Source organism: Dermacentor albipictus, chromosome 8, assembly GCF_038994185.2.
Source record: "Dermacentor albipictus isolate Rhodes 1998 colony chromosome 8, USDA_Dalb.pri_finalv2, whole genome shotgun sequence".
NCBI lineage: Eukaryota > Metazoa > Arthropoda > Arachnida > Ixodida > Ixodidae > Dermacentor > Dermacentor albipictus.
The window spans coordinates 27,801,296-27,815,300 of record NC_091828.1 but is presented as its reverse complement, the minus strand read 5'-3'; the positions used below and the strand labels follow the sequence as shown (position 1 = coordinate 27,815,300).

The following is a 14,005-nucleotide window of genomic DNA, read 5'->3' as shown; positions in this document are numbered from 1 at the left end:
AATGATCTTAAGGAAAGAGTCGTATTTGAAAATGCAAGACTCTTTAGTGGAGGTCAAGCAAGTCAGTATAGGTAGAATACTCTGCAAAATTATGCGAGTGAGGGGATGTCAAACAATGGATCAGGAAATGCGTTGTTTTTCTGCAAAACAAAAGCTGATTGCCATTACATAAGTTACTTTAGCATCATGAGACTGCTGCTTGATAAATTCAGAAATAAACCAAAAAACAAGACACGCCAAAATAAAAAAAAAAACAATTTAATGATGCTCTCTCCGCACTGGGATAAATAAAAACAAACACATCACACCTAATGTGGACATATCAGACGCCTTGTGAAACACTAAAGGAAAAATTCAGTTTCGAGCTATGGCACTTGCCGCATAGATGTGGGGGGCCTTGCACTGATAGTGATAGTTACCATTGCATTTAGAAATTGAAAGCATTCGTGCAGACAAGGATGATTCTTTACATTTTTGGCTACCACCTCAAATGCCTCCACCAAGTGTTACAACACTGCACACAGCCATACTAAGGATCTCGCAGCAACACCTGCAGGTAAAAAGCAGAAGCAGTCAAAGTGCTGGTGTGTACTGGACGCTATGTTTCAAAACTTTTAGGCAAGAAGAGTGCAAGAAGCAGGCATAACTGCATTTATTTCCATAATTACCCATTTGTATGGCCTTTTCTTTTGCTTAGACAATGCCTACGCCTAGCCACAGCAGCTCCCTCATACAGACTCCGCAAGCCAAGAGGCCGTGGAGGCAAATGCAGGTAAGAGGCAAGAAGCAATAGCACTGGCATCGACATTCATCTAATTTCTTTCTTTTTCTTTTGTTTAGGCAGCCAGCACACCCCGAACAGCCACCTTGACTGCGGGTGTCACCCTAGTCGCCAAGGAAACATTTGAGGAAAAGCGACGGGCAATGTGAAGAGCCACTTCTCCATGTAAACGATACTCTTTCTCTCGGATGACTCCTACGCCTCGCCACGCCAGCACACTTGTGCACAAAGATGCCGCGGAGGCACGTGCAGGTCAGAGGCAAGAAGCAGTGACACTGGTGTTGACATTCACACAATTTCTTTTTATTACACTGAGGCAGCCAGCACACCTCGAACAGCCACCTTGACTGCGGGTGTGTCAGTAGATTCCTGTTGTACATATGCTCATAATAAACTTCAGTAAACTTGAACTTTATAATAAACTTGGAAGGCAAATGGGACATTGATGCATTGTGTTTTTGAACATTTATTGTACACATACAATATACGTTATACTTTGATGTGCTACAGAGCATATTTTGAAGCTTCCCCCTATATTTTGCACCTTTAATTACGTATGTGTTGTGTGGCCCTCAACGCAGTTTATGTTGTAGCAGCTGCTTTGTCTGTGTATCGCACATTGGCTTAAGCTCGTGATATCCACATACTTCTCTCACATATACAAAATAAAGTTCTATGTAGTCCTCAGTGTTTCAACAAAAAATGAAAGTAAACAATCCGATCGTGGAATTGTGTTTATTACAGTGATTCCTATGACAGCTACTGACAAGTTGACAACTTGAACTGGTCAATCGGTCCATAGCCTCCTCTATTTTTCAAAAATAAAGGAGGCTATGATCCGTCATGGCAAGGAATTGTATGTACACATAAAAAAAGGGGGGGTATGTGTGTGTGCTTGTAGTGGGGGGTATAGGATTAGGGCGGTACGCAAAAATGTACCAACACCGTCTCTAGACCCATTCCGTTAAGGTACCGTAACAAAGCGTATTATGCATAAAGTTCATACAACCAACTCTGATATTACTACACACGCCAGGCGACGCGAGCTACATTAGTCATGACGCATTCGCGACTGCACCGAATGCCCTCCATATTATTTTCGTTAATCGTGCTCACTGCACCGAGGCAAAAGAAAGATCATGAGCGCAGGTGCCTTTAAAGTATCTCGACCTTGCGAGGCACTGCTGTGCGTGCCAAGGGAGCTGTCCGCGCGAACACTCCCTGGCACACACCTGCCTCGGCGGCCCCAACCTACGTACCGTTCTGCTTCGAGCTTTGATCCCCCCACTGTCCCTTTGGTGCCCTGGAGTTCCTGCGCCGCCTGCTTTATTATAATCTCAGGTGCTCTCCTGAGACTTCCGTTTGTCGGTTACATGTGCCCTGCAGCTGGATCTGTACTTATAATAATAAAAAAAAACGATCTATCGTCGCGACGATAGATCGCGAAAGCGGCTTTTGCAACATACCGCGCCCGTGCGAAAAGAATTACGGAACGCCAACGAGGAATCTGACCACAGCTTCGAGCTCGTAACCTCGTCGAGTGACACTCCTGCAACAGGCGTGACCGCTGAAAACCGCATACCGCCGGAAACTTCAACAGGATCATCCCTCGGTTGCATAACTGCCCCCTGTACGGCCAACATGGACCGTCCCGCAACGTCCCACACCGTCCCGCAACATAGAATAAAGAACCAACTTATAAAGCTCAAACACGCGGCTGCACGCACACATCACGACGCTACAAACGAGACGCCATGCTGCTATGCTGCTACTGTTGCCGGATTAAAACTGACTACTGTCACCAAGTCTAGCAAGCGTCTCAGGAGCTGGCAACCTCCGCGCGTAGCAACATGGCGGTGCTCTTGCGGTTCCCGATTTCAATGCATGGGCCCTATGGGTAGCTTGTCCTCTAGAGTCAGTATAGTAACTCTATGTCTAGGAATGAGCCCAGTGAACGCGTGCTGTCGCGCGCATGGAAGCGCGTCTTTGCGGATGCAAACCACCATTCCTCGCGAGGCGTGGCAGGCGCGCAGAGGCAAGCCTGCACGCGTCTGCAAGCGTACGTGTGGTCTAGACTTAAGTGGTGCGCTCTAAAAGCATGGTGTCAGGCGCGCACATGCTAGCAGAAACACATCTCACACGATGAGCGCGGGTCCTCGCTGTCGACACGGTGGCGTGAGAAAGAGCAGAGGTAACAGCGAGCGAATTGACCTTCGTGCTGCCTCTCGCTTCAGCGTGAACTGAGCGGCGAGGACACAGCGCACACGAAGCTATGAGCCCTCGACGCACCTAGACTCAGTACCCATCGCTTCCCAGATGGGGCGCGCATGGCGGACTCGATTCATCGCAGATCGCTTTCAAGGTAAGCTCCGCGCGGCCGCGCTCAGCGCGCCGTACCAACACCTCCTGGACAGGTTTACGCTGTCGCCGCCGGAATAGAATGCCCCTCCCTTCCCAGTGCTTTGCGCGCACGACATCAAGCGATCAAGCCACCATCGTCGGCTTGGTTCCTGGCTTGAACCCGCGCATGCTTTCACTTGTACATACAGCACACGGCGCGAGGCTACGGTGTTATCGCACCTTGGCATGACGACAATGGGAGGACGATGCTGAATAAACAATGGAGAAGCGACATGGTGACGACGACGACAGCGGCACGAGTCTTACGACGATGACGGCTTGATGAGCGTCGGATGTCGAAATTGCAGGGATGACGATAGAACGACCCCGATGGTATCCCGACGACATTTAAGACAACGAATGCGTGACGACGGCTGTGACAACGATACAGTGACGACGCGGTATGACAACGGCTTGAGGACAATGGTATGACGGCCAGTGAATCGGGATAACGACGTGACGACGATGACTGCATCACGAAAACTATATGACGATGATGGCATGACGAGAGTCGGATAGCGAAGCTGTGGTGCCGATACTGGCACGACTACGACGGCATTACGACTACGGTCTGACAATGGAGTCATGATAGCCACTCACGGCATGACAACGGCGGCGTAATCACGATTAAATGACGGCAGTATGATTGCAATGCAAAGATGAAAAAAGGATGACGTTAATGGAGTGACGAAGGCGGTATGAGAATGGGATCACGTTACTGAACTGATGACAATTATAAAACGGCGGCGTGATCATAGAGGAACATACGTACGTAAAGGCCGGACACCCGAGCCGTTTAGCGGCCGCGTAAGTAAGGGTCTGACCACCCGTCTGGCGGCGTAGCGATTTGTGCTTCCACTTTGCCTCAAAGGTAGGCTGCTTATCATATGTCTACGGGGTTACGTCCACGCGTCCCGTTTTCACAGAGACGTTCATGCTGCGCCGGTCATGTGCCGCTGGTTACGCCCACCCAACCGTGCTTTTGCACCCGGCGCCTCGCTCGTGCGGTAAGCTGTTTCCTTTTCTCTGCCGAGATAATTTTGCTGTTTCTTGCGTTAAGAATACTGTTAGCAAGACGTTTGTTATGCTGAGTGAGCGTATTTTGGACGTGTATAGCATAGAATCTGAGCCATGGCATCCATTTACCGCGCAGCCATCCGTTTGTTTTTGCACACATCTTTTCCCCGGAAGAACATTTGCATTATATCCAACGCGTAATTTTCCAAACGTCACTTGCAAGACCTTCGGTTTAAAGCACAGAACTTCTTATATGTGGCTCACCCGTACCATCACACAAACGTTTCATTTGGCGCAGCTCGAGCATTGTAACGCATATTTGGGATCGTTTTGTGAAGGATGTTTACCTCACTGCATGCTGCATGCGCCTGACCCGGTTCGAAAGTGCCACATTTACTTGACGCGTTGCTTGGCATTGCTAAAGCATTTTTGTAGTCAGTGGCGTAGCTAGGTCGTCTGGCACCCGGGGCCCATGGGTATTTTTTCATCCCCCCCCCCCATTCGCTGTAGTCAGGAAGGTGAGGATATTGCAAATTTTCGTGGACGGAGGCGTGATGTTCAATTGCATAAGCACAGCTGCTTTGGATACCGCGCATGACCCCCCCCCCCCCTCCTTCGTTTTTGTTTCCAAAGATAACGAATGTAGCAGGCATACACGCTGTTTTATTCTCTGCACAAAATAACACAGGGTGCTGTACTGATAACTTCTGATAAGCACATTTGCACATCTGCTGTAAGACTAATACTTTCTGAAGTGACTAGCGCATCAGTGGCTATGGTGTTAGGCTGCTGAGCACGAGGTCGCGAGATCGAATCCCGGCCACGGCGGCCGCATTTCGATGGGGGCGAAATGCGAAAACACCCGTGTACTTAGATTTAGGTGCACGTTAAAGAACCCCAGGTGGTCGAAATTTCCGGACTCCTCCACTACGGCGTGCCTCATAATCAGAAAGTGGTTTTGGCACGTAAAACCCCATAATTTTATTAATTTTAAGTGACTAGCGCAAGAGTGGACATGGGACACTAAAAAGGCGACAAGGACAAGCGCAAACTTCCGGCTGATGATTATTACAAAAGGTTACAGACTACAGGAACATAATCAGAAAACTCAAAATAGAGAGAGGGTTTCCTTGGGATCTATTGCTCCCAGTGCGAATGTCATCCACCCTATGAAAAAAAAAACACGGAAATAATAGCAAACAACGGGCAGGAAAGCACTAGACTCACCATTTAGGCAGTGGCTCTCGCAGAAGGCATCTGCGTTAGCAAACCATCCCTAGCATTGACTGCTAAAGAATTTGCATTCCTGAGGTCTGTATGTAGGAGGACGCTTTAGACCTTGGCGCAGCCATGATGCGCTCTTGTTTATTTGTGATGATCATGTCGACTTGCACGATTGTAACTGATTATGATCAAGTGCGCGAGAGTATATATACTTACCCCTTTGTAATAAACACCGGTTGGAAGTTTGTGCTTGTCCTTGTCGCCTTTTCAGTGTCCCGTGTCCACTCTTGCGCTAGTCACTTCAGCAGGGAATACCAACTAGCCCGCTCTCACACCTTGCTGTAATGGTTGGCAGCCAATACAGATGCGGCATTGTGGAAAATATGGCTCACAAGTAACAAATATTTTAATAAAGGTTTGATTAGCGATTTTAGAGGCAATATTACATCTGCAAAATTGAAGCTCGACAGTCATATGTTGCCCAACAACAACTTAACAAAATTCGTCGTAGGTACTACGGCGTGCAGTATTTTGGCTGTGGGCAGCCCTGAACCCAAACGAAGATTAAACAGCGTGTCAGTGACGGTGATCTCCCCATCCGATTAGAAAACGCCACATGCTTCTCTGCTGCGCAGGCGGCAAAGCTATGACATTACGAGTTCTCTTCATTCTGATTCATAAAGCCTTTCTTTATTTGTTGCTATTGACAAACGTCATTATCCGAGCTGCGGTACCGCCACAAGGTTGGGAACGGAATAGAGCACGCTTCGCGTGGACTCCTGGCGTCACCATGCAAAGTAACTGAAGGCCGCGATGAAGCCCGTGCCAGCGAAAGCTTGGGCTCATGGAGGAAAGAAAGTTTTTTCTTCCTCCATGCTTGCGCTACTGTTGGTCTGCAGTCGTGACATTCTTAAAACTGCTGCACCCTTTGGGGTCTATGTTTGTCCCACAATAACAATCGGCATCTCCCTTGTTAGCGTTTCCTTTCTTGAAAACTCTGCGCTCGCTACTTTCCTGTCGAGAATGCTGTGTCACGCTGATAACGCGCAAACCGTTCGTGACTTGGAAGTAAAATGCGGGTAAGACAGACGGCGATTATTCTTGAGGTACACCTTTCACGTGGTCCTGACGTCAAAGAACACAGTAGCAATACTGTGAAAGGCAAAAACGAGCTTTTATTGGGCGAACCTGTGCCCACAAAACAGGCTACACTTAAAGCACAACGAGAGCGGCGAACACAGTCGGCGATCATCGAAAATCTGATCAGCGGGTCAAGCGCGTCGGCTTTTATACAGCAGTCGTCGAATTTTCCAGACTAATCGTTTGGACCCGCGTGCCTTCCACAAAGTTCTATACCATTCGCGTCACGCGATGAAATCAGATAACACAAGGTTCAGCCACAACAGACAGCCGCGTAGAAGCATCGATAATTTTCCAGAAACTTCGGATACATGCAGGCGCGTCCCGCGCTGTGCGGTTACATTTGTTAAGCGGCGAAACGTGGTCGCCCGATAAAGATAAGTACACGTGTCAATACCCCCCTCTTAAAAAGCATCGACCCGATGCTGCATACAAATGAAAGTAATAAAGAAAAACACCCGTAGCAAAGAAAACAAAAATAAGGAAGTTCGTCAGCGTCCGTAAAAGGGTTTCAGACGCACCACGTGGACCACTTCAGATCGTGCGCGGCGCCGCTGTGAATGCGAAATTCCGTCTGGCACGACCTCATAGTCCAGTGCGCCAATACGTCGAATGACCTTGTAGGGTCCGAAATAGCGGCGCAATAGTTTCTCACTCAGTCCTCGTCGGCGTATCGGTGTCCAAACCCAAACACGGTCGCCGGGCTGGTACTCGACGAAGTGTCGTCGGAGGTTGTAGTGTCGGCTGTCGGTCCTTTGCTGGGTCTTGATCCGTAGGTGGGCAAGCTGTCGGGTTTCTTCGGCACGCTGGAGATAGCTAGCGACGTCAAGATTCTCCTCGTCAGTGACGTGCGGCAGCGTGGCGTCGAGCGTCGTCGTCGGGTTCCTGCCGTAAACCAACTTGAACGGCGTGATTTGTGCTGTTTCTTGCACCGCCGTGTTGTAGACGAAGGTTACATACGGCAGGACCGCGTCCCACGTCTTGTGCTCGACGCCGGCGTACATTGCTAGCATGTCAGCGAGGGTCTTGTTCAGGCGCTCCGTGAGACCATTCGTCTGCGGATGGTAAGCAGTTGTACTCCTGTGGCTTGTCTGGCTGTACTGCAGAATGGCTTGGGTGAGTTCTGCTGTAAAAGCCGTTCCTCTGTCGGTGATGAGGACTTCTGGGGCACCATGTCGCAGCAGGATGTTCTCGACGAAAAATTACGCCACTTCGGCTGCGCTGCCTTTTGGTAGAGCTTTAGTTTCAGCAAAGCGCGTGAGATAGTCCGTCGCCACGACGATCCACTTATTCCCGGATGTTGACACCGGAAACGGTCCCAACAAATCCATCCCAATCTGCTGGAATGGACGGCGAGGAGGTTGGATCGGCTGTAGTAATCCTGCTGGCCTTGTCGGTGGTGTCTTGCGTCGTTGACAGTCTCGGCATGTCTTGACGTAACGGGCGACGTCGGCGGTCAGACGCAGCCAGTAATACCTTTCCTGTATTCTCGACAGCGTCCGGGAGAATCTGAGGTGCCCAGCGGTTGGATCGTCGTGTAGGGCGTGCAGTATTTCTGGACGCAGCGCTTACGGTACAACAAGAAGGTAGCTGGCGCGGACTTGTGAGAAGTTTTTTCACGAGCAGGTTGTTTTGTAGCGTGAACGAAGACAACCCGCGCTTAAAGGGAAGCTGAAAGGCTTTCCAGAAAAAATGAGTGAACATCTGTACATAATGGTTTTCAACCCTCCGAATTCGAATATCCTATCGAAATTGAGCGAAAGAAAGCGCAAATATATTTTATTTCGATGAAAAGTGCAGCAGCGGACACGCCCAGCTCGCGCGTCTCGTTTCCGCCTGTGATTGGTCGGTGCGCCTCGTGACGTCAACTCTAGTAACCGACCGCTGCCGCTGCACATGAAGCGTGGTGGCAGGTATATAGTTTGGTGCTGTTTTTCTGAGGAGTTCGGCGTTACTCCCTACATGTACGAACCGATTGCGAAGAGCCGGCCTCTCGAAGAAGCAAACGATGCTGGTGCGAGCAGTGCTTTCGACGCGAACAAAGCAAAGTCTTTGGATCTCCTCGTGCTGGAAATGCTCTTTGGTGAGTGTTTTTTGCAAAGCGATCTAGTGATCTCGCCGATCTATCGCGGATCTAGTGAGCTCGTTTCCGGTCAAACAACTGTAGTGTTGTGTTCCTGCATGCCTCCTCGTGGAACGTAAGCTGGGATGCGATCGTCGGCATTTGTGCGCTGTCGAAAGCTGTCGGCAATCTACAAAGACGGTTTAAACGCGTGAAAAACTTCCCGGTTCATGCAGTACGTGTAGTGACCTCCATCTGTTGACTACCACTCACGTTGACTACCACTCACGTTGATTACCATTCTACATACACGCAGACGCACCAGCAAAGGAATGCAGGGTCGATCGAAGCAGATTACGATGGCACGCACACAGAAACAAGCGCGGTCAGGCACGGTCGCGGACGCTGCGAAGAAACGAAACCCTAGAGTTGACGTCACAACACCGCGGTTTCCGGTCTCCGCTCCGCTCGCTCACTCAACGGGGGAAGGAGCTATAGCGCAATTTCAACTGACGATTAAGTCCCTCCTAATTGAAAAAAAAAAACCCCAAATTTTACCTACATGGTTTATAATGTTCCCGCATCCGTATATGAGCGTCTTATTGAATTCGACAGACTCTTCAGCTTCCCTTTAAATGCCCTAGGGACAACGTCGGTGTTCCCGTCCAAATACTCGACGAGGCCTTTTAGCTCCGAGTCTGCTCGTTGCTGTTTAGTGAAGTCTTCCGCGCTTATTATCCCAAGGAAGGCGTCGTCATCCTCGTCGTCTTGCGGTGGGGGATCTATGGGGGCGCGCGATAAGCAGTCGGCGTCAGAGTGTTTCCTTCCGGACTTGTATATTGCGGTGACGTCATATTCTTGAAGTCTGAGGCTCCACCGCGCCAGCCATCCTGAAGGGTCTTTTAAGTTAGCTAGCCAACACAACGCGTGATGGTCGCTGACGACTTTGAATGGCCTGCCATAGAGGTAAGGGCGGAATTTAGCTGTAGCCCAAATGATGGCGAGGCATTCCTTTTCAGTCGCAGAATAATTGCTTTCCGCTTTTGACAGCGACCGGCTAGCATACGATATCACCCTTTCAAGTCCTTCTTTCCTCTGGACTAGGACGGTGCCTAGGCTACCGGCGTCAGTGTCGATTTCGGTATCGGCGTCCTCGTCGAAGTGTGCAAGTACCGGCGGCGACTGCATGCGTCGAGTTCTTGAAATGCCTTCGCCTGCGGCGTTTCCCACTTGAACGCGACATCCCATTTGGTTAGATGTGTTAGCGGCTCCGCGATGCGTGATAAGTCCTTGACAAAGCGCCTATAGTAGGCACACATGCCAAGGAATCTGCGCACTGCCTTTTTGTCGGTTGGCTGCGGGAATTTCGCGATGGCAGCTGTCTTCCGTGGGTCGGGGCGTACTCCTGATTTGCTGATGACGTGGCCTAGGAACAAAAGCTCATCGTAAGCGAAGCGGCACTTTTACGGCTTCAGAGTGAGCCCTGATGACTTAATGGCCTCTAACACTGTCGCAAGCCGCCTAAGGTGATCGTCGAAATTTCCGGCGAAGACAACGACGTCATCCAAGTAAACAAGGCACGTCTGCCACTTCAGTCCGGCTAACACTTGAACTCGTAGATGCCGTCTGGCGTGATGAAGGCAGTCTTTTCGCGATCTCTCTCGTCGACTTCTATTTGCCAGTAGCCAGACTTGAGGTCCATCGACGAGAAGTATTTAGCGTTGCAGAGCCTATCCAATGCGTCGTCTATCCGTGGAAGGGGGTACACATCCTTCTTCGTGATCTTGTTCAGACGACGATAATCGTCGCAGAAATGTAGGGTTCCGTCCTTTTTCTTCACCTGGACAACAGGAGATGCCCACGGGCTTTTCGACAGCTGGATGATGTCGTCGCGCAGCATTTCGTCGACTTTTTGCCTAATAGCTTCACGTTCTCGCGTCGAAACTCGGTAAGGGCTCTGGCGGAGTGGTCGAGCGCTCTCTTCGGTTATTATGCGATGCTTTGCAACTGGTGTTTGTCGAATCCTCGATGACGTCGAAAAGCAGTCTTTGTATCGTCGGAAAAGACTTCTGATCTGTTGCTGCTTACTCATAGGAAGACTTGGATTCACGTCGAAGTCTGGTTCGGGGACTATGCTCATCGGTGTAGATGCGGCTGAATCCGAGAGGACAAAGGCATTGCTGGTTTCCACAATTTCCTCGATGTATGCGATTGTCGTGCCCTTGTTGATGTGCTTGAACTCTTGGCTGAAGGTTATTAGCGTAACTTCCACTTGCCCTCCGTGGAGTCGAGCGATCCCTCTTGCGACGCAAATTTCACGGTCGAGCAGTAGATGTTGGTAGCCCTCGATGACGCCTTCTACGTCAGCGGGTGTTTCCGCGCCGACGGAAATAATAATGCTGGAGCGCGGCGGGATGCTCACTTGATCTTCGAGCACACTCAAGGCGTGGTGACTACGACAGCTCTCCGGCGGTATCGCTTGATCTTGCGACAGCGTTATCGATTTCGACTTAAGGTCGATGACTGCACCATGTTGATTCAGCAAGTCCATGCCGCGGGAATGACGTCTCGTGAACACCGTTAGAGGATAACGAAGGTGGCAGGGTAAGTCCTGTCATGAACGGTAATTCTTGCCGTGCAGATCCCAGTCGGCGTAATCAGGTGTCCTCCAGCGGTCCGAATTTGAGGGCCTTCCCATGCAGTCTTAACTTTCCTCAACTGGGCAGCGATGGGTCCACTCATGACGGAGTAATCGGCTCCTGTGTCTACTAAGGCGGTAACTGCGAGGCCGCCGAGAAGCACGTCGAGGTCGGTGGTTGCGTCGAGGTCGGTGGTCGAGAAGCGAGTCGAGGCGGACGACGGAACTGCGGCGTGACAGGGCCCTGGCGCGGTCGCGGAGGGGGACCTTGACGGCGTGCGACGGCGGCGTAGGTCATCGCTTGCGGCTGAGGCTGCGGTGATTCAGGGGCTACTCCGAGTTGTTGTTGGAGCTCCTCACGCACGGCGTCGGCAATCGAAGCCACTTGAGGCTGTGATGATGGGAACAGCTTTTGTAGCTCCTCCCGCACGACAGCTCGGATAGTCTCGCGTAGGTCGTCGGTGGCCAGTGACTGAACTCCGCCGTAGTTTGTCGAGTTCGTGCGGCGGTCGAATTGCCGGTTTCGCATCTCGAATGTCTTCTCGATGCTGGTGGCCTCGCGAAGAAACTCGTCGACGGTCTTCGGTGGGTTTCTTACCATTCCGGCAAAAAGTTCCTCCTTCACACCACGCATCAGCAGGCGGACTTTCTTGTCCTCGGACATTTCTGGGTCGGCGTGGCGGAACAGACGGCTCATTTCCTCAGTGAAGATCGCAATCGTCTCATTCGGCAGCTGCGCTCTGGTCTCCAGTAGGGCTTGGGCTCGCTCTTTTCGCACGACGCTCGTAAATGTTTGCAGGAAGCCGCTACGGAAAAGTTCCCAGGTCGTTAAGGTGGCTTCTCGGTTCTCGAACCACGTCGTGGCCGCGTCTTCCAATGCGAAGAAGACATATCGCAGTTTGTCGTCGCTGTTCCAGTTGTTAAACGTAGCGACTCTCTCATACGTCTCAAGCCAGCTTTCCGGGTCCTCGAAAGTTGAACCGCGGAACGTCGGAGGTTCCCTGGGCTGCTGCAGCACGACGGGAGACGCTGGGGCTGCCATTGGGGTGGACTTGGTGGCCATCTTCATAGTCGTCTCAGGCAAAAGTCCGTGCTCCGGGGGCAGTCCTTGCAGCCTGCGGATACCTCGCTGGTTCTTGGCGACGTTGGTGTCTTCCGCGTGAGGGCTTGGATCACGGCTTTGTGGGGGCGTCCGGTACATGAACGCAAAGCACCTACACCAGATGTCACGTGGTCGTGACGTCAAAGAACACAGTAGCAATACTGTGAAAGGCAAAAACTAGCTTTTATTGGGCGAACCTGTGCCCATAAAACAGGCTACACTTAAAGCACAACGGGAGCGGCGAACACAGTCGGCGATCGTCGAAAATCTGATCAGCGGTCTAGCGCGTCGGCTTTTATACAGCAGTCGTTGAATTTTCCAGACTAATCGTTCGGACCCGCGTGCCTTCCACAAAGTTCTACACCATTCGAGTCACGCGATGAAATCAGATAACAGAAGGTTCGGCGACAGCAGACAGCCGGGCAGAAGCATCGATAACTTTCCAGAAACTTCGGATACATGCAGGCACGTCCCGCGCTGTGCGATAACATTTGTTAGGCGGCGAAACATGGTCGCCCGATAAACATAGGTACACGTGTCACACCCATGCAATTTTTTAACAACGCGCGCGTGTCGACCACGCGGCATGTCAGTGGCCCTGTAGCGGTGAGGTGATACCCTAAAGCCGAACAGCGCTGCTGAATACATTCGAACTAGAATTCGTTATGCACGACCGCACATAAAGTTGGCAATCCTGCAGCCCTCGCCGCTACAAAGCCATCGACACGCCTTGCGGTCGTCAGTCGCGCGTTATTGTTAAATAATTGCAAAAGTGTACAAGATAAGTCACAAAAGGTGTACGTTTTATTAAGAGCGAATGTAGAGGATAGAGATATCGACGTCACTAGTGCACTATTTCATATTTCTTTCGGTACTGCCATACTGGGCCGCCCGCAGTGCCAAAGTACTGCAGGCTCTAGCACACAAGACGATTTTATTTAGAGGAAAAAAATTTTTTTGAGTTCATAATGGGACTTGGGTCCGCAATCCCCGAATTGTAATGTTTTCTCTGTGACTGCTATTTAACCAGTTGTTTAAGATATCCTATTTTGATATAGCGCGGACTGAACTGAAGAGGGACCCAAGAGCCCCATCGCCGGACTATATGTTTACCGACGCCCGCTCCGAGCACGAGCGCGCCGCACGAGAGCACCGCGCAAGAGACGTTCCGCTAAAAGGCGAGTGGTTTAGCGACCACTTGGCGAATCAAATTTTTTCAGCCCGCACGTTCGTGTAGTGACTACGTAGGATGCTGATAAGGCTGCAGACGACAGTTCTGCGGCACTACACATCGGGTGCACGAGCTCGGGCTGCTGGTTACCAGAGCATTCTTTACCATTTACGCCCAGTCAAGCCGGCGGAAAGAGGGGGGCCTTCAAACATATGACCCCCCCCCCCCCCCAACTGGCACCTGGCAACCGAAACCCACGGCTCCCGCCCCCGTTACAACGCCACTGCTTGTAGTTTGTGTATTTGTCATGTGTGTAATCCATTATTGCTTCAGTCCATCCCTATGCAAACAAGAAAAAATACTTTTTTGTATGGAACTCCTATAGTGTACAACTGAGAAAAGCGGCTCAGAAACAGTAAAAGAATTGCAATAAAGAGAGCCCTGATCGCATTACTTTTCCAATCTGCATG

The 14,005-nt window shown here is 50.7% G+C and overlaps 1 protein-coding gene across 2 annotated transcripts in view; it reads left to right on the top strand.

The window, feature by feature from the left end:
* Positions 1 to 3,725: 3,725 nt before the first annotated feature.
* Positions 3,726 to 14,005, top strand: part of LOC135905242 (cholesterol 7-desaturase nvd-like) — a 52,861-nt gene continuing 42,581 nt past the window's right edge. Inside the window, exons 1-2 of one of the 2 annotated variants that reach the window (XM_065436246.2) lie at positions 3,743 to 4,052; positions 4,108 to 4,188. In XM_065436246.2, coding sequence (XP_065292318.1) covers positions 4,130 to 4,188 — 59 coding nt within the window. In that variant the 5' untranslated portion in view covers positions 3,743 to 4,052; positions 4,108 to 4,129. Of the gene's footprint in view, positions 4,189 to 14,005 lie in introns of both variants that reach the window. The other variant, XM_065436247.2, reaches the window with a different exon arrangement.